The sequence below is a fragment of the Dryobates pubescens genome, chromosome 4, assembly GCF_014839835.1.
Source record: "Dryobates pubescens isolate bDryPub1 chromosome 4, bDryPub1.pri, whole genome shotgun sequence".
Classification (NCBI taxonomy): Eukaryota; Metazoa; Chordata; class Aves; order Piciformes; family Picidae; genus Dryobates; species Dryobates pubescens.
The window spans coordinates 5,722,100-5,742,055 of record NC_071615.1 but is presented as its reverse complement, the minus strand read 5'-3'; the positions used below and the strand labels follow the sequence as shown (position 1 = coordinate 5,742,055).

Genomic DNA, 19,956 nt, shown 5'->3' with positions numbered 1-19,956 from the left:
GATGGTGTTGGGTGATAGGTTGGACTCAGATGATCTCAAAGGTCTTCTCCAACCTGGTTAATTCTATTTTATTCTATGCTAGGCTAGGCTAGGCTATGCTAAGGCTATGCTAGGCTAGGCTATGCTAAGGCTATGCTAGGCTAGGCTATGCTAAGGCTATGCTAGGCTAGGTTAGGCTATGCTAAGGCTATGCTAGGCTGTGCTATGCTATTCACGGACTTTTGTTTTAACGCGCTGTATTTTTAACACCCTCCCCCCTCTTCCCTCCCCTGCCCCAGCACCACGCAGCCACAGCTCTGACATAATAATTTATTGGTTCAAATGACATTTAGTACCACACTTGTCTTACCAGTGACAGAAGGAATGCGTACAGCCGATGAGATGCTCTCATTTACACACACCAACGTAAGAAACACTGCGGACAGGTCCACGGCTGGGGCTGGTACTTCAGTGGGCACTGGAAATTTCTTGTCTTTTTTGTTTTGTTTTGTTATTTTTTTTTTCTTTTTTTTTTTTTTGAGGGTTTAAAAAAAAAAAAATGTTACAAAAGAAAAGGTAAAATAAATCATCCAGCACATGGTGTGTGCAGGTCCCGGCCCACCTGCCCCGACCGCAGGAATTACAGTGCTCAACACAGCGCTGAAACATCACTTCAAGCAGCTTTTGTTTTGTTTGTTTTTTTTGGCAGGGAATTAAAAAAAACAAAACAAATTCAACCAAAAAAAAAAATTATTAAAAGAAGGAGGGTTAAAAAAAAAAATGTGCAACCACCAGTCTGGAGAAGCAACGTGCTGTTAGCCAGAGGGATGCGCCTTCCAGGGGTGGGCTGGGACAGGCTTATTGTGGTTCCTGTCGGCAAAACAGCACCTAATGCTCAGCCCCCACCTCCCAAACCCACAGCAGGCTCCCCCAAAATGGGGTGAACATCCCTGAACCATGAAATGGGAACGACCCAGGGAGCGCAGTGGGCGCCAACCCCAAAAGCTTTCCTTCCCTGCCATCATCTCATGGCTCAATGCAGGGCTGGGGGGAAGCTGTTCTGTCCACCCTAAGCACACAGCCTCCTCTTCCCCCCTGCCCCTCCTAAAGCTGGTAATGAAGCCAATGATTAACTCCTGGCTGACCCTAGCTGGGTACAGCTTCACCTCAGCTCCCCAGGGGAGGAGAGTTACCCTGATGCCATCAGGAGGCTCTGGCATTCTGCACATCACCACTTTGGGTGTTTCCAGGTTGAGGCTTCACATCCCATGAGGACATCACCACTCAGGGACCCACAGCCCCCACAGGAAGGGCTGGCAGAGAGCTGGGGCTGCAGAGGTGGTCAGCTTAGGCCCTCAGAGACCAAAGCCCCATCTGCCCCAGTTATGTGTCCCCAAGAGTCTTTGCCATCCCACCAAAGGCAGGTGGGACAGCCCTTTCAGGGGGTGTAGGGTGATAGAGTCTCAGGACCAGCTGTCCCAGCAATGCATCCCACAGAGCAGCCACAGAGCTGAATTTTGGGTTGGATCAGCATCTTCTCCAACATTTTGCTGTCACCCTTCTTGGTTTCCGACATGATCAAGTGAATGATGAGGGGAAAGGGAAGTATTATTATTATTATTATTATTATTACTGTTATTATTATTATTATTATTCATTATTTTTAACATTTCAAATAAAACCACGTTGTGTTGTAAACAGAATCTCGCTCCTCAGGTCTGCCCAGCCAGTCCCAGCTAAGGTTTATGTTTGAAATGGGCTTCCACTGGAAGATAAAAACAGAGAAAATCAAGTTAAAACCAGGACAAGCTGTGGCAGGCACTGACAGCCCAGCACAAGCCCATCCTGGGAATGGTCCTTGTCTTGCCCATGCTCCTTGGCTCCAATTATCCTTATAACTGGGTGGCCAATCATCCTTACAGCATCATGCCAGTGGTGACACAAAGGGAAGGATACAGAATCACAGAACTGCCCAGATTGGAACAGACCTCACATGGAGTCCAATCATTACCCTAACACTGGTGAGTCCTTGACTAAGCCATAGCCCTAAGCACTACTTCCACACAACTCTTAAATACCTCAAGGGATGGGGACTTTATCACCTCCCTGGACAAGCTGTCCCACTGCCTGAAAACCCTTTCAGTAAAGAAATTCTCCCTAATATCCAATCAAACTTCCCTTGGTTCAGCTTGAGGCCATTTTATCTTGTTCTATCACTTGTTACCCAGTTGCACAGATCAATCCCCACCTCTCTACAACCTCCTTTTGGGTAGTTGTAGAGTGATCACAGAATTACAGAACACATCCAGTTGGAAGAGACCTCAAAGCCCATCTAGTCCAAGCCCTGACCCAGCACTGAAGGGTCAGCACTAAACCACATCCCTAAGTGCTTGAACACCTCCAGGGATGGTGACTCCACCATTGCCATTGGCAGATCATTCCAATGAAGATATATTTCCTAATACCCAGCCTGAACCTCCCCTGGTGCAGCTTGAAACCATTTCCTCTGGTCCTATCACTTGACACTAAGGAGAAGGGTCTGGATTCCTCCTCATTCCAACCTCCCTTCAAGTACTTGCAGAGAGCAATGAGATCTCCCCTCAGCCTCCTCCTCTCCTGACTGAACAACCCCAGCTCCCTCAGATGCTCCTCATAGCTCGTGTGTACCAGGCCCTTCACCAGCATCATTGCCCTTCTCTGGACACTCTCCAGCATCTCCATTCCCTTCTTGTGGTGAAGGGCCCAGAACTTAACACAATATTCGAGGTGCAGCCTCACCTGTACAGAGGGACAATCACCTCCCTGTTCCTGCTGGCCGCAGTGAGAAGGTCTCCCCTGAGTCTCCTTTTCTCCAGACTAAACAACCTCAGTTCCCTCAGTTGCTCCCCATAAGACTTGCTCTCTAGACCCTTCACCAGCTTCGCTGCCCTTCCTTGGACATACTCCAGCACCTCAATGTCCTCAATACCATCCTCCTTCCTCTAAGTGTGAGACCCTCCTGCTTGGACGGTCTTTGCCTCCTCCCTGGGGTGGGGAAGGGCTGTGCCATTTCACACGCACAGGAGGGAGCACGATGCTGCGGCGGCCCCAGTCCCGCTCCATCTGCCCCATCCTCCAATGCACAGGAAACAAAAGGAGCCAAGGCTGAGCTCCAGCCCCCACCAGCCAACGCACCTGCATATTCCTGAGGCAGCATGGGCCGGCTGATGACCTTCTGGAAGGTGGTGATCCACTCCAGCTGGTCGTCCTCCGTCTCGCAGGCAAAGAGGAATTTACGATCAGGGGTGACGATGGTTATCCCGTGCTGCCAGTGGTTTCCCTGTGTGGATGCTGGGAGCCCCTCCAGGACCTTGTAGCTGTTTTCCTTGCTCCCAATAAAAACTTCCCCTCTAGCAAAGGCATCCTAGGAGACAGCGGAGGGCTCATGCAGGCAGGATTGCAAACAGGAGCTCTGCGTCCTGGGCAGCCAGGATGTGGCTCACCCTGCACCAACCAGAAGCCCCAGCAGCAGAGCACACCGGTCAAACACCAAAAGCACCAGCCACCCCATGGAGTCCTCCTCCAGCTCCTCCCAGGGACACCCATGACACACAACCAGCACCACAGGATCCAAAATCCTAAGCAGAAAACTCTGCAGCTGCTGCACAGGGTTTGCAAAGCGGTTTGGGTGAGTTTCCACACACGGGGCTACCGCAGGCTGGACACCATCAGGTCCACCTGGCAGTGAGGGTCAGTGCCCCCGTGGCTCTCTCAGCAGCCTGAGCTTCCCTGCAGATTATTGCTATTACTATTATTATGATGGTCATTCCCAACAGATAGCTCAGGAACCTTCCTCTTACCAGGGGATCTTTGAAATACATGAGCCGTCGGTCGTCCATGGTGAACCATCGCTTCTTGAATCCTTCTGTTTGCTGAAGAGTCAAAAAGTGCCAGGTTATACTTCACCAAAGCAGGGCAGCTCCTCTCTTACTGGGCATAACCCAGGAGAGTATCAAGGAGGAGCCCAGTGGGCTGCAGGAGTTGGGAACGGGTGGGTCTGGGGTCACCACAAGCCACCACAGCCAGGGGCTGCACCAGCTTGCAGGAAGGGGCAGTGAGAGGGGGATGGGGTGGTTGGTCTGTGAAGAGGTTTGGGATTTTTTCTTGATGTTTGCTCCCAGGTGAGGGAAGTGTCTTAACATATTCAGAGTGTTAAGGCTTTGCCTCTTTGGCAAGGGTGGGTCTGTGCCACCAGCAGACCCTTCATAGTCCTGCACAGAGCAGCACTCGTGTTTAGAGGGACTGCAGAAAAGTCTTCTGTCCTACCTTTGGCCCCGTTTTCTCCATGTACCCTTCCTTCAGGTAGTTTCTAGAAAGCTTTGGCACCAGCTGGAGCAGCCAAAGAGGAGAGAAAAGAGAGCACTGTCAGATGGCTAGCGGATCGCTGGGCGTGTGGGCAGGGCTGAGGTGGCACTGAATGGAAAGCCCATGTCAAGCTCACCCCCCAGCCCTCAGCCCACCCAGCAGCTCTGGCTGGATGCTTTAGCCTCCAGAGTACTCAGAAGAGGGGGTGCAGAAATGTGAAGTATCTTTGAGCACTTTGCCAGCAGCCCCCCAGGAGAAGCTCCTGGAACAAACCCCACTTCACTGGTCAGCTCTGGTGGTGCATCTCCTCCCCCAGCCACGGCAGGAACTCCTCACACAAGTCCTAAAGCACAATTTGCCTGTGAAACACAGCCTGCCTGGGCACCCCCATTCCTGCAGATATCACTGACAACAGCTACCAGCACCAGGGATATTTTTAATGCTGCTTAGTGACGAGGCAGTAGCTGTGAGATCTTTGCAGATGCCTCTAAAAGCTTCTCGCAAGAAGACAAGCCTCACCAAAACCAGGGCTGATGATTGTGCTCCTGCCTTTCACTTAAGCAGGTTATTAACAGCTCTGCTTGCCAGACCACCCTCCCACAATTCTGCCCACCAGCAGCTCTGGTCAAGCAGACATGTGGGCAAGGACACCCCAAAACACAACAGCCCAAAGAACCACACAGCTGTTCTGCAGCAGCATGGAACATCTTCGCCTTGGATGCCTCATTGTAGGCAATGAAGGCCCCTGCAGCATTCAGAGTCCTGGTGTTTGGTTCCTGGCACAGTGCTGCGGACACTTTGCTAAGCAAGGAGCTTGCCACCCTTGGCTCAGAAAGGTTCCTCTACCCTGCAAATGGGTCCCTGAAGCATCCTTCACAGAATGACAGAATTTCAGGGGCTGGAAGGGACCTCAGAAGATCACCCAGTCCAATCCCCCTGCCAGAGCAGGATCACCTACACCAGATTACACAGGAATGCATCCAGGTTAGTTTTGAATATCTCCAGAGAGGGAGACTCCACCACCTCCCTGGGCAGCCTGCTCCAGTGCTCTGTCACCCTCACAGTGAAATTTTTTCCCCTTCATATTTACATGAAACTTCCTATGCCTCAACTTCCACCCTTGCCCCTTGAGCTGTCACTGGGCACCACTGAGCAGAGCCTGGCTCCAGCCTCCTGGGACTCACCCTTTACATATTTATAAACACTGATGAGGTCACCTCTCAGTCTCCTCTTCTCCAAGCTAAAGAGCTCCATCTCCCTCAGTCTCTTCTGGTATGGAAGATGTTCCACTCCCTTAATCATCCTGGCACCCCAGGAGCTGCAGAGGCAGCCTGGGCGTGCTTAGGGCAGTGTGAGCAATTCGCACCTCTCCACCAGAGTCCACCCGGCTCCTGGCTAAACTTCTTGTCTCTTCAGCTCTCTGACAGGGCAAAGGTCATAAATGAGATGCTAATGATGGCAACACCCAGGACAGAGCTACCTTGTGTAGATAACCCAGAGGTCTTCCCCAGAGCTCTCCCTAGGCTGAGTGCTGTGAACAGCGGTTCAGTATTCCAAGGTCATAAACCGAACCTCACTAAACATTACACTCCTCTGTGTCCTCCAAAGAATAATTGATGAGAAGGGGCCAGCAAGTGAAAATACAAATATCTTATCTCCCACTGAAACTGCCAGAGGGTAAGAAGAGAAACACCTTCACCAACTGTTGAGCAAGTGGCAGGTCCATTATGGTCTGGGAGTTTTGGGGGGCAGTTTGATTCAGATGTGCCAACCAACTTGAACAGAAGATAGGGAAGGGGGTAGAAGTGATTGAGGGAAGTGTGTGCTGCATGGTGACTACTACAGCCAGCTAACAAGGCTCCTCTTATGGCTTTTTGTATGTTCCCAAGCTAATTTCTTATTAGAAAACAGTCTGAAGACCCTGCTGCTGGAGATCAGCTACCACCTGTGGGACCTTTCTTCTTTATCCTCCCCCAGGGATCAGGACAGTGTCAGAGCATGGGGCTGAAAGGAAGCTTTGGCTCTGGGGCTCCTTGGGGGTGCTTGGGCAGCCAGAGACACAGCCACCAGCCTGAGCCCCTCCCAGGTAACACAATTAGGGTTTGAAATCTACAAAGCCGAGGAGGTAACAGAGGGTAGCCAAGAAGAAGCAGCAGTGACGTCGCACACCGGCTGCAGTGCCACACGAGGCACCTGCTGCCAGCCTGCCTTAGCAGTGCCTCCAGTATTGCATTAGCAAAGGGAAATGAAATTAGCAGCTCCAGCGCCCGGAAAAGATGAGACAGAGATTCAGGAGGTGGCCTGCAGTGACCTGCACACAAGAACTCATCTCAGGGCTTGGCCACAGCACTGGCACGCTTGTTTTCACACAATCACAGAACTGCCTGCATGGCAAAGACCCTAAGATCAAGAGTCCAACCATAACCTAACATCTCCCTGCACACAACTGTTAGACCATGTCCCCGAGCACCTCATCTGAATGTCTTTTAAACATACCCCAGCACCTCAACGTCCTTTTTGGAGTGAGGGACCCAAAAACTGAACCCAGTATTTGAGGTGCAGCCTTATCAGTGCCAAGTACAGGGGTAAGATTCCTTCCCTGGTCCTGCTGGCCACACTGTTGCTGATAGAGGCCAGGATGCTGTTGGCCACCTGAGCGCACACACATCTTTTCTACCTTCCAGCCTTTACTTCGGTTTTTAACATCATAGCCACAGCCTCTGAGAAAGACACTCGTGGCTGCTGGATGCTTGACAGCACAGGAGTTACTCATACTCACAACTCATGCTCTGAGGGTGCCACATGTGGCGCACACACACACGTGGTCTCCAAGGGTGGGTGTTGGTAGCAGGTACTGCACGTGGGCTTGACATCCCACCACCACCATTTCAGTCCAGTGATTGTAAAACACTCTGAAGGATGAAGAGCTCTCCCCAGCCTTCCAGCTTGTTAACAAGATGCTAAAAATGAGCAAGAAGTGTGTGTGTGTGGGGAATAAAATAACAGAACTGCAGGAAAACTCACATCAACGTCACTGGCTCCAGGGAATGCCACTTGTAAGTAATGGAAACGTGCTGCCCGGATGGCATTGAACCAATCCACGATTTCCTACGAATGAGAAAGAAAAGCACAGTGAGTAACAGCCTGCAGGTAAAATCATGTGATCCTCTTGCATTTCACCTCTCCCATCCCTGTGTCCCAGTTGCAGTTTAGCAGCAGTCCTAAACCAAAATAAGAAACAGACAGAAAAGAGAGCACCGAACAGGCAAGGATGGGGAATGCCAAGCTGCTCTCCCAAGCGGCAAGACATCCACAGAGCTCTGCAGCCACTGGTGACCACCAAGAGGCAGAGGGAAGGATTTTAGCATGTCTGTGAACTGGTGAAACTTTGAAGTACTGAGCCCAGCATTGAGCTTGACCCTACAAACACTGCCTGACTCGCTGGCTTGGTGCAAAGGCAGCCTTGTACCTCTCCCCACCACAAGCCCATGCCATCTGGCCCCTCCAGCCATCACCACAGGCAGGACATGCATGGAATGCCTGAATCCCACCCACATTTTATCAACATACTTCAGTGTTTTGCTACCAGAGTAGCTAAATATCTCTTGATACTGGTACTCCAGTCATCAGTCATATCTGCCAGTCTGCTAGGGATAAGCACAAGGATACTCAAGTCACAGAATCACCAAGGTTGGAAGAGACCTCAAAGATCATCAAGTCCAACCTGTCACCACAGACCTCACGACTAAACCATGGCACCAAGTGCCACGTCCAATCCCCTCTTGAACACCTCCAGGGATGGGGACTCCACCACCTCCCTGGGCAGCCCATTCCAATGGCCAACAACTCTCTCTGGGAAGAACTTTCTCCTCACCTCCAGCCTAAGCTTCCCCTGGTGCAGCTTGAGACTGTGTCCTCTTGTTCTGGTGCTGGTTGCCTGGGAGAAGAGACCAGCTCCCACCTGTCTACAACTTCCCTTCAGGTAGTTGTAGTGAGCAATGAGGTCTCCTCTGAGCCTCCTCTTCTCCAGGCTAATCAACCCCAGCTCCCCCAGCCTCTCCTCATAGGACTTGTGCTCCAAACCCCTCCCCAGTTTTGTTGCCCTTCTCTGGACACCTCCCAGCAACTCAACCTCCTTCCTAAACTGAGGGGCCCAGAACTGGACACAGTACTCAAGGTGTGGTCTAACCAGTGCAGTGTACAGGGGCAGAATGACCTCCCTGCTTCTGCTGGCCACACTGTTCCTGATGCAGGCCAGGATGCCATTGGCCCTCTTGGCTGCCTGGGCACACTGCAGGCTCATGTTCAGCCTACCATCAACCAGCACCCCTAGGTCCCTCTCTGCCTGGCTGCTCTCAGCCCCTCTGACCCCAGCCTGTAGCACTGCATGGGGTTGTTGTGGCCAATGCGCAGAACCTGGCACTTGGATGTGGTCAATCTCCTGCCCTTGGACTCTGCCCATCTGTCCAGCCAGACTGAATCCTGAAATGAACACTGCCAGCCCTTTCAGGGGATGTTGCTGTGGCAGAGGGAAGACCATAGCAATGCAGAAGTCAGCCTCCAGCAAGAGCTAAACTTTGTTATGCTTTAAAAATTATTAGCTGTGAGGGAAAAAACACAGCAAAACAAAGCAGAAAAGGCTCTTGTGTGTAATTGAGGAGACCTCAGTTTGAAGGAGTTGAACTGGGGGTATCTCAAAAATGGCCTGAGGTGGCAGATAGCCTCCCTCTAAGCTCACTTTGCTTTGGTTTGTTCAGCTACTTGAAATTGCAGGGGGGAAAATACAACAAACCAACCCTTAACAGGGAAAATACAACAAACTAACCCTTAACAGGACATACACAGAGAATGCTTTGGAAAATTCTGACCTAGCTGTCTGAGGTTTTACTTACTTACCACTTGCTGCCCTACCCTAAGCAGCTAAGCAGACCCCAGATAGCAGCACAAAGAGGATCAGCAAGAGGAACTGAAGTTAAGGATGACCAAACCAGGCTGCAGGTAATGAACAATAAGCTATAAAGTTAAGATGTTGGTATTTCATACAGCCACCCACTGGATGGATGTAAATACATCTCTATGCAGGTCTCCTCCTCAGTTGTGATGAGAGACAGGGTCTCACCCTGCAGAAAAGCAGAGGCTAAAAGCCTCTTGCTGACTTCAGCAATTGATTGCTTCTCAGACTATTGATCATCCACTGCTGGAGGAAGGGGACACCACCACTTTTCTTTGTGTGAACCTGCTGCTGTGGATGCAAAGCAAGAAGGTTCAGTTGCTAAAAATTTTCTGTGTGCATAGTTCTGAACAAAGCCACAGGAAGAGTGAGGTGTGAGCAGACTCTCCCTGGTGTAATACACCAACACTGGACTGCTCAGACTCCTCAGTCATGAAGATGTTGGCTCAGCAGCAGAGGATCCTTCCACTGATTCTTCTGGAGCAAGCACAATAAAATGATCCACTGCCTGCACCTTTGCAGATGGCTTCTCCAGCCCCCCAACTTCCTCTGGACTGCTTGCAGTGCCACCACAGGCTCTCCCTCCACATGCCACCTCAGTGTCCCTCCAGTCCACATCCTGCACCAGAGCCACCCACGCTGCCTGGGCAGCCCCAGACTGAAAATCCCAGATAAAAACACAACTTGTTCTCACCATACTTGGTGTTCTTCCACCCCTGGAGCTCAAGCAGTGAGCACTTGTGCTGCTGATCAATCCCTCATGCCACCTCTTTCCATCCTGAGAGCTCCTGGTGTTGCTCAGGAAAGGGGAAGCACTGGGGAAGATTCCAAAGCTAATTTGCACAGAGACCGCCCCACAAAAACTGTATTTACAGCTCCTACGGCCTTCTATGGAGACTGAGCCCACCACTTCTCATCCTAAGGGCGACGGCAACACCAGGGATGGCAGCAACACACCGCAGCTTTCGAGCTGGTCCTACCGTGGCTTCCAGGGGAAGTCCTGCAGGGGGAGCTTCAGCCCCGGCCAGGAGCTCGGAGCTCTGGGAGAGCCGAGCCTGCAGCCTCCCAGCCTCCCACGCCCAGATGGAGAGCCGGGGGCAGGTGAAAGCTGGCTCCAGCATTGTGCCCACAGGAGGGGCAGCCCGGGTGAGGTGCCTCCAGAACACAGGGCAGTCTGCACACAGGTGCCACCCCACGTAGAGGATCTGTCTCCCACTCCAGCGGGTGCCCCAGCTTCACCCTGGCAGGTCCAGCACATCTGGTGGTGGGCAAGTGCTAACAAGGAACCACAACAGCATCCTCTAAAATGGTCAGAGCCCAAGACATCTTGGCCTGCCTCTCCAGACACCCACTGCTACCAGACACATCCTGAGAGCACCCAGATGTGCCTGTTTTGAGCAAGGTGCTGGGGATGGTTTCAGTCACTTGTTTGCCATCAGGACACACCAAGAAGCTGATGAAACCACCTGGCTGAGCCCACCCAAGAAGTACATCTCCAGCCAAGTCACATGTTGCTGTCCCACCCTGTGAAGCTGTGGGGTGGCAGCATGGCTACCTGCTTGGTCCATCCACCTCTCTCCCTTTGGATGCCTTACTCCAGCAGATGCCACCAGGGGGGCAGGGCTCTCCTGCCTGGTTTAGGGGCTGGATAGGCACACGTGGGATTATCCCATCTCAGACATGAGCTCAAGTTCTTCTGGGGTATTGAAGAGGAAGAGCCAGGTGGAGAGCAGCAGGTGATGCTCTGGATTACTGCTGAGCTCCTCGGCGGAAACCCTCACACCGGAACCTGCCTGGTGGGAGGTCAGCCAGATCAGTGACAGGATCAGGTGAGGAAGTTATCAAACCCCAGCTATATGAGACAGGAGCCTAAATCAGACCTGAGCAGTTCAATCCTGGGATACAAGAGGACACCCTGGGGCTGCCAGGAGAGGATAGGAGGGAGTGAAGGGCAGTGGAGGAAGGCAGGCATGTCCCAGGGCTGTCTCCAGTGCCAAAGGGTGGGAGCTTACCCCAGGGATGTCATCTTCTTGCAGCCCTTTGCTCAGCTGAAGGGGCACATCAGTTTCAGGGAACTCAAAGGAAATCCAGGCAGGCTGTTACCCAAAGGCATCAGAACACATCCTGCCAAACCTCCAACACGAGGCAGCAGCAACTGCTTGAGACCTGCAAGACTGCTCCCTTCACAAACCCTCATCAGAAAGCTCAGCATTTTAAACCCCAAGCCCAAGTAACAGTGAAAACCTGAGCCCATTCCTCACAGCTGGGCAAGGTGGACCAGCACAGCCCAGCAAAACACAGACAGGGGCACGATGGTGGATGGAGCTTTCATAGGAAAGAGCTTCTGCCTCTGTCTTTGGTGAAAACTGTGGCCAGGGAGGTACTTGAGAGCAGCTCAGCAATACCTGGCTGTCCTAAAGCAGCACCTGGTGACAAGCAGTGTCTGCTCTGTGCCAGGGGACTTGCACATCCCACCAGGCCAAGCAGATGGAGAGGAGGGTAAACAGAGGAGAAGCCCTGCTGGAGGGCTTCAAACCACAAACCACAAACACATGGAGCAAGACCCTGGAGGGTAAATAGAGGAGCAGTCCTGCTGCTGCAGCTCCCCAGAACCAACAAATGCACAGAGAAAGACCCTGTGGTGCTGCAGGGTGCAAAGGAGTGGGCAGGCTGAAGTGGAGCACAGGGCTGGAGAGACACAGCCCAGCTAATGAATCCCACTGTGTGGGCAGCAAACAAAAGCCAGGCAGGCACCACCACACTGTGCCACTTCCCCCAGAGCAGCAAGACCTGCCTGGCTCTAAGTGCTCATCATTGCTTTCTTTTTATAGAGAAATACACACATAAGGGAGGAGAGAGAGAGAGAATTCCTTTTGTGTCTGAATACAGCAGCACAGACACAGGCACACATCCATCCATGATGCCTGTGCCTACTATACACACAACACAGGTGTGTGCACACCACCTGCAGGCCTGTGTGCATGCACAAAACCAGGCAGTGCCACTCATTAACCCAACCTGACCCACACCTGACCCACTGCTTCCTGCCAGGAGCTCCTGTACCGTGCAGGAAGCACATCCAGCCTCTGCAGCTCAGCCCTGCTAGCACCACACACATCACCCAGCTCCACCACACCCAGAGCCTGAGCAGCAGCAGCAGCAGGGCTAAGAACAGCTTTGCTCACCTACAAGTGAAGAGTATCTTGGGTTTTGGTGGCATTATTGTCCCAGACAGCCTGGAGAGGAGCGACTGCTCTGAGCACAGCCTGCTTATCCCTAGCAGGGCTGCTTGGCTTGCCATGCCTGGATGAACAGCTGGGAATGGGCTGTGCACTGAGACAATCCTGCAAATCCCTGCTCTGTCCACAAGGGATTGCCCCCAGAAAGCCTCTCTGACAGCCAGGGTGCTGAAGAGGATGTAACACCAAATGCTGAGGGCACCATGACAGCCAGAAGAAAGCAGGTACTGTGAGCAGGACAGCTTTAGACTCTGATTTTGTGGCCACTGCAGGGCTGATGACATTTTATTGGGAGCCCAAAACATATGGGGAGGGAACAAAGTGATGAAAATTAGCCTGTGAGATGGCATCCACTGCAAACTCAGTCAGGTCTGCTCTCTGCTTGGACACCAGTATATGGAGACAAGACCCACTGGACAGCGTGGTGACTGCTCAGCGTAGCTCCTGTGCTGGGACCGCTGGGACAGCCTCCAGGAGAGCTCGGACCCCCCTCACTGCCTTGGTCTCCATGTCCACCTCCACGGACTTCATGCCCTCATTGTGCAAATGACTGCCCCAGATCTGTGAGTCCTCTTCCTCACACCTCCCTTCAGAGGCATGAGGGCATGGCAGCAAGGGGGCTTATGCCACTGCAAACCCGCATTTTCTAAAGCACAAGACAGGCAGAGAAACAAGCAGCTTCCTGGGTCTTCTACAATCCAGCTCACTCCCCTGCTTTGGGTCCTTAGAGTGAGCCCCCTCATCTTTCACTGCTCTACTCACCCTGTCTCCTTCTCCAGGGACCAAGAAGCCTGCCTTAAAAATGCCTCTGCCCCTAGGTTTAGTTCCATGCAGAGGAACAGCAATTCCTTCCATTTGCCTCTTGTTATTTAGAAGACAGAGTGTGCAGCCTTCATGCTTGGCAGGACACCACAAACACTCAGAGCTGGTTGTGCACCCTGTACCCCCATCACTTCCACACACCCCCAGCAGTTCCCAGCTCAGCCAGAGCCTGGTGTGCCACAGGCTGGCTCCGTGCCGTATCAACCCCCAGCACCACAACTCAACCCTCCTGGTTACCTCCATGCTCTCACCTTGCCATCTTCATGATAGACAAAGATGTTCCTTGTGCTATTGTCCTTCAAATAAGTGATCTGCAGTCCGTGTGGGTTCCCTATTTTCGCAGGCTGGAAAGTTGCATTTAGGTGTTCAATCTTCATAATTGCTTTGGGTTCTTTTGCCTGGAAAACACAGCTGAGTGAGCAAACACCCTGAAAATTGGCTCTCAAACCAGAAAGTAGTTCACTTGGTCAGAAAACACTCCTGATTGAGGCCATTAGCTAAAAAACACCTGACTCCCAGCCCTCAAAATTGCTTGGTGATGAGGCATCAGAGACTTTGCTCAGGTGTCAGCGAGTGCTGTCTGCCTGGAAACATTCTCTGTTCTGCAGCATTCAGCAGAGGTCAAGGGAAGCAAGGATAGGTGAAGTTTCATGACAGGATGTTGTGCTATAAAGACAAGCATCTTCACCGTGCCTCCAGTGTCACCCTCTGTTCAGCTGTCTCCCAACCCCTCCAGACTCTTTACCTAATGATAAGTGGCCACCATTTACAGCAGGGTGAATGCTGTCAAAGAAATAAATCCATTCAAGCAGACTGCTAACTAAGAGGCCAGGATGCTTTCTGCATTTCAAGCACCCACAGCCAATTCACCCTTGCCCAAGAAGATGTAGGATTACCCCCCCTTGTCAACTTCAGATCTGGGTGCTAGCCTGGCATCATGCCCATGTCCCCATCAAGCCCATCCTCTCACACAGGCCATTGGCTTTTGACTCAGCTCCTCCCTTTGCCCCCAAACTGGGAACTTTCTTTTTGGAGAGACAAATGAATACCTTACAGCCCACCTCTTAGGTGGGTTAGCCCAACAATAAGCCTGGATCAGGCCCTCCTAGGCACCAATCCCACTTGCACCCTCTGTGGTAGGTCAACTTCCCTTCCTACAACACATCTGTAGAACCTTACCACCCTTTCAGGACTGCACTGAGAAGTGAACCAGCATCACAAAAAGCCTTCTGATAGCACCAGTTTTAGGACACTGCCAGAGGCCAGCAGAAGGTAATGCAGTGGTGCTGTGGTCCCCAGCACCTCGTGGAAGTCTTTAAGCTTGTGGAGATGCTATCAGCTCCTTTGCAACTTGTGGGCACACAGCCATCATGAGCAATCATGGTAGGGAAATCCCAGCAAAGAGGACACATCTAGACAGCTTTGTTCCCATCACAGCTATGGTTAGCAATGAAGCAAAGCAGCTTCAAACTACAAGAGCAGTCAATAGCAAGTGAATGGGGGCTGCTGAGACTTTCACTTCTCCCTTGGTAATGACTGGCTCTCTCCTGTCCTGAGAGGCAATTGCACCATAACACAGCAAGCTGAAGGTGGTGCTCTCAAAGTCAGAGACCAGGCATGGAGAAGTGTGGATCAATGCTCCCCCCTGCTCTGCATGGTGAGTCCCAACATGACACCAAAAAAGTGGCTGGCAGCTCAGTCTGGGCTGCTCTCAACTGCAATGCTCAGGGGCAGCTCAAAGGTGAGAGGAAACAACCTGGCTTTCTCCATGCTGTGGAGCCAAACAGTAGAACATTTGTCTTCATCACAAATGCAGTTTTCATGGTAGTAGCTCCATCTCTCACAAGAAAGGAAATGTGCTCTGGGGAAAAAGACAAATGCTTCCACTGCTCGACTCTGGAACAGGCAGCCTGGAGTTCTTCCTCTGGGTTGCTTGTCACGATGTGCAAAGGAGGTTTCAGAACCCAGTGAGCACTGTGAGACAGTGATACCTTCATCACAACCTAGCCATAAATATGAAATCCATGTCAGCTGGATGATGCAGAGCCAGAGCTGAGAAAAACCTCTTTGTTGGTGGTTCAGGAAAAGCCTCCTGACTCAACAGAGCAGGACTGTCTGCAATCTTAGAATCACAGAATCTTAGAATTGTTAGGGTTGGAAGGGACCTCAAGGATCATCCAGTTCCAATCCCCCTGCCACAGGCAGGGACCCCTCACACTAGGTCAGCTTGCTCAGAGCCACATCCAGCCTGGCCTTAAACACCTCCAGGGATGAGGCTTCCACCACCTCCCTGGGCAACCTGTTCCAGTATCTCACCACCCTCATGGTGAAGAACTTCTTCCTAACATCCAACCTGAATCTCCCCATTTCTACTTTTTTCCTATTCCCCCTAGTCCTATCACTACCTGACACCCTGAACTGTCCCTCCCCAGCTTTCTTGTAGACCCCAATGGCCAGCAAGGTTTTCTCACCATGACCATGGCAGTGGTGGACCAGGCATGAATCCTGCCAATAACACTGCTGAGCTGCACCTGGTGCCCTCATCCTGGCATGGTCAGGGACTCTTCTCCCAGGCAACCAGCACCAGAATGAGAGGACACAGCCTCACGCTGTGCCAGGGGAAGTTTAGGCTGGAGGTGAGGAGAAAGTTCTTCCCTGAGAGAGTCATTAGCCATTGGAATGTGCTGCCCAGGGAGGTGGTGGAGTCGCCGTCCCTGGAGGTGCGCAAGAGGGGATTGGACGTGGCACTTGGTGCTGTGGTCTGTAGTCATGAGGTCTGGGGTGACAGGTTGGACTTGATGGTCTTTGAGATCTTTTCCAACCTTGTTGATTCTATGATTCAATGCTTATGAAGACTGTAAAACTACAAATAAAGTGGTGGCTTAGGAATGCCTTGGCCAGAGATGCTCTTACAGCTGTGAGCTCCTACCCCCCTGCAGCAGCCCCCTGTACTCACGTCGTTTTTGTTGAAGTACTTCAGTGCGCCTTCCCTCTCCGACAAGACGAACTTCCGGCTCAGGAACTGCCCATTGTCACGTCCTCTCTTCCACAGAAACCCTTCTCGGTACCCTGCAGCAGAAAGCAAGTGGCTGAGGCTCGGAGGTGAAGTGCCATGTGTAAAAATAGAGGCGGGGTAAAGTGCCACGTGTGAAAACAGAGATGGGGTAAGGAAAAGGAGAAGAGCTTCAACTTCCAAACCAAGCACAGCAGCTGTGTGGTTGGATTGCTCAAGGCATGAATGAAACAGGCCAGCTCCCTCACATTTGCCCTTCTTACTCTGTTCTTGCTCTTCTCCAACAGTCTGTGCCTCACCTGAAGGGAGGTTGTAGACAGGTGGAGGTTGGTCTCTTCTCCCAGGCAATCAGCACCAAAACAAGAGGACACAGTCTCAAACTGCACCAGGGGAAGTTTAGGCTGGATGTTAGGAAGAAATTCTTTATAGAGAGAGTGATTGGCCATTGGAATGGGCTGCCCAGGGTGGTGGTGGAGTCACCATCACTGGAGGTGACCTCAAAGATCATCAAGTCCAACTTGTCACCACAGACCTCATGACTAAACCATGGCACCAAGTGCCACGTCCAATCCCCTCTTGAACACCTCCAGGGATGGTGACTCCACCACCTCCCTGGGCAGCACATTCCAATGGCTAACAACTCTCTCAGTGAAGAACTTTCTCCTCACCTCCAGCCTAAACCTCCCCTGGTGCAGCTTGAGACTGTGTCCTCTTGTTCTGGTGCTGGTTACCTGGGAGAGGAGACCAGCCCCCACCTGTCTACAACCTCCCTTCAGGTAGTTGTAGAGAGGAATAAGGTCTCCTCTGAGCTTCCTTTTCTCCAGGCTAAGCAACCCCAGCTCCCTCAACCTCTCCTCATAGGACTTGTGCTCCAAACCCCTCACCAACTTTGTTGCCCTTCTCTGGACACACTCCAGCAAGTCAACCTCTTTCCTAAACTGTGGGGCCCAGAACTGGATCAGGATCAGCCAAAGCCAGCAAAACCCAACCAAGGGCAGCCTCATCCAACAACAGCACAGGAAAGACCCAGATGATGTTCATCTCACCACCGTGGTAGGAATTAATTCCTGGGAAATCAAATCTCTGATTCAGTCTCAGACACTGCTACCAGCCAGGCTCCTATCAGCATAACTGCTGCGTCCCGCAGAGCAGGCTGCACACGCTGGAGCTGAGCAGGAATAATGTCTCTCTGACAGCAGACAGACAGGCAGTAGGTGATGCCCAGCTGATACACTTATAACATGCAAGATTGGCTTAACGTGAGGCTGAGACGCTGCTGGGGCTCTGACGGCTGCTGACTGCTCTCTTGAATGGCAAACTGTTCAGCAGCTTGCTCTTGAAGTGTGTGGTTTAGAAACCAATGCCAGGCAGTTCCTGTTCCTGAAGGGTGCTGATTTTTAATGCCAAGCCAGTCAGAGCAATGGGAGAGTGCCTCAAAAGCCATTTCTGTTCACTCCACTAAAGGCAGAGACACTTTCAGAGCCTCTCTGTGTCTGACATTCGGGGAACGCTGGCATCTCGTAGGGGGCTGGACAAAGCTGGGCTTGGAGGAAAGGATGTCAGTGTCAAATGAGAGACAGGGGAGGCCAGTGACACCTCCAAATGCAAAGATGAGGGGATGCAGAAGGAAAGGCCATATTTTCCTTCAGGAACCCCCACTGGAGTTTGCCTGATTTAGCAGAGCACCAGGCACACAAAGATCAACTTTCAGCAGGTCCACCTTGGAGCACCTCGGCTCCACAGGTCTTGGCTGTGGGTCTCATCCATTCCTTCATCTGGAGGGCTTCATTACAAACCTCTGCATGGCAAAGGATGCTGCAGGCATTCCTCATTAAACTTGCTCCCCTCCACAACACATTTTTGGTGACTTTTCTTAACACTTCAGGGATGAAGAACACAATTACTCTGCATCTCCCCAAAGAGGATCTCAAATAATTGCAAATCTGTATAGTCTGTCTAAGGCTCAGCCCTGGCAGATGGACATCATATTGGTTATGTACAGAGAGATGGGAGCCCAGAGAGGTTTGGTGAGCTGCCCAGGACAAGACTGGGAGCCAGTGTCGAGGTCAGGCTGGAAATTCAGCTTTCCCTGCTCTCTTCCATAGGGAGATTTCATCATTTTTATCTTCTATTTTCAATCTTTTGTGGCAAAAGGCAACACCCAAACTCCACTCCAGTGAAGAACAAAAACCAAACCAACACAAAGTTCCATAGTTGATCTTCTGGCTCTTCCCAGAGCCATCACCTCTGCACAGGAGCTCCTGGCTCTGACAAAGCCAGCTGCTAATTTCACTGTACTTCAGTACAGATGCTCATAAATCCTTTGCTTGCTTCTTCCCCCCTTCCCCCCTCTCTTTTCTTCTTCCTCCAGGGCAGTGACACTGGGAGCTGTTCCTCTGCTCTGCCCAAACCTGCTGCCTGCACCTCTGTCAACATCCATCAGTGCAAAACACCATGAACTAGACTTGAACCCAAACTGAACCCCTCTAGGTTCCTCAGGCAAACAGTAAGTCAGCAAGATGTGTCCTCAATGTCCTGATCTAAAGGATTGTGAAAACAGCTAGAGAAGGTGCTGAGGAATGAGACTGCAGGAGGTTGAACAGGGAACAGATCTTACACTGGAGGGCATCAGAGCCAGAGAATTAAACCATCTCTTCCTCATCTCTGTGGGCTGCATTACCTTAGCAACAGCTTTGTATTTGGAAGTATCTGGCCAAATCCAGATCTTCATGAGGGCTGTTCTGCTTATGTTGAAGCTAAACAACCACTAGCCCTCTCTCACCTGCTGTCTGCTGGTGTTGGACCACTCAGCATTGTGTCACCAACAGGCCTGACTCTTCTCTCAAGGCACAGAACAAGAGATGTGACACCTGGCATCATCCTCCTGGATTGCCAGCACCCAACTGTGACCACAGAAAGCACTTCCTAATGAAGACCTGCTGGAGAGCACCTGTGGCCACTCTAAAACCATCACTCTTGCACTGCTAACACCACTGCTGTTTGGTCATCAAGTTTTCTGCATGATCTCAGCCACCTGCCAAGAAGACAAACCAACCACTTGCTTTTGTAGGCAATTCTGGCTCAAACTTGTGGCACTTGCAAAGAAAAGAGAAAAACCACCAAGCAGTAGTGACAAAGTTGCCCCACAGACAGCACACAACATAAAATGAAGTCACAGATGGGTGGCTTTGGCCTGTTATGTAGTATGAGGAACTGTCATTTCCAAACTCACTTCACCACCACAGCTAAAACTCTTGTGGGGCAAAGAAAAGAGTCACCACTTTGGTTGGCTGAAGATACTGTATGGCCTTGGGTCAGCCCCATTGCACTGGTGGCTGGAGATCCTCCAAGCCAGGCACCCAAAGTCAGCAGGACTCCTTGGGTGCTTGAGTCTAGCCCAGCTTTCTCACAGTCTGCAAGTCAGCAGAGGAAGCAAGGGAGAGGATTTTCTATCAAGACATAGTCCTTCCATCCAACTTCTGCCAGCAATGTGTTCAAGTTCCCCATTTTTTCAGAGGAGGGTGTTGCTACTTCCCCACCCCAGAAAGCTGTCACGGTGCTCATAAATGATGGGGGTGGGGTTTGGTCTCTGAGAATGTGGATTGTAG

The 19,956-nt window shown here is 51.5% G+C and overlaps 1 protein-coding gene across 1 annotated transcript in view; it reads right to left on the bottom strand.

Moving 5' to 3' along the window:
- Nucleotides 1-757: 757 nt before the first annotated feature.
- The window catches only part of ADAP1 (ArfGAP with dual PH domains 1), a 70,143-nt gene continuing 50,944 nt past the window's right edge, over nt 758-19,956 (bottom strand). Inside the window, exons 5-11 of the mRNA XM_054180376.1 lie at nt 16,292-16,404; nt 13,587-13,733; nt 7,348-7,431; nt 4,285-4,347; nt 3,819-3,890; nt 3,154-3,382; nt 758-1,744 (exon numbers count right to left, since the gene is read on the bottom strand). Of these exons, the coding sequence (XP_054036351.1) occupies nt 1,716-1,744; nt 3,154-3,382; nt 3,819-3,890; nt 4,285-4,347; nt 7,348-7,431; nt 13,587-13,733; nt 16,292-16,404 (737 nt within the window). The 3' untranslated portion in view covers nt 758-1,715. The remainder of the gene's footprint in view (nt 1,745-3,153; nt 3,383-3,818; nt 3,891-4,284; nt 4,348-7,347; nt 7,432-13,586; nt 13,734-16,291; nt 16,405-19,956) is intronic.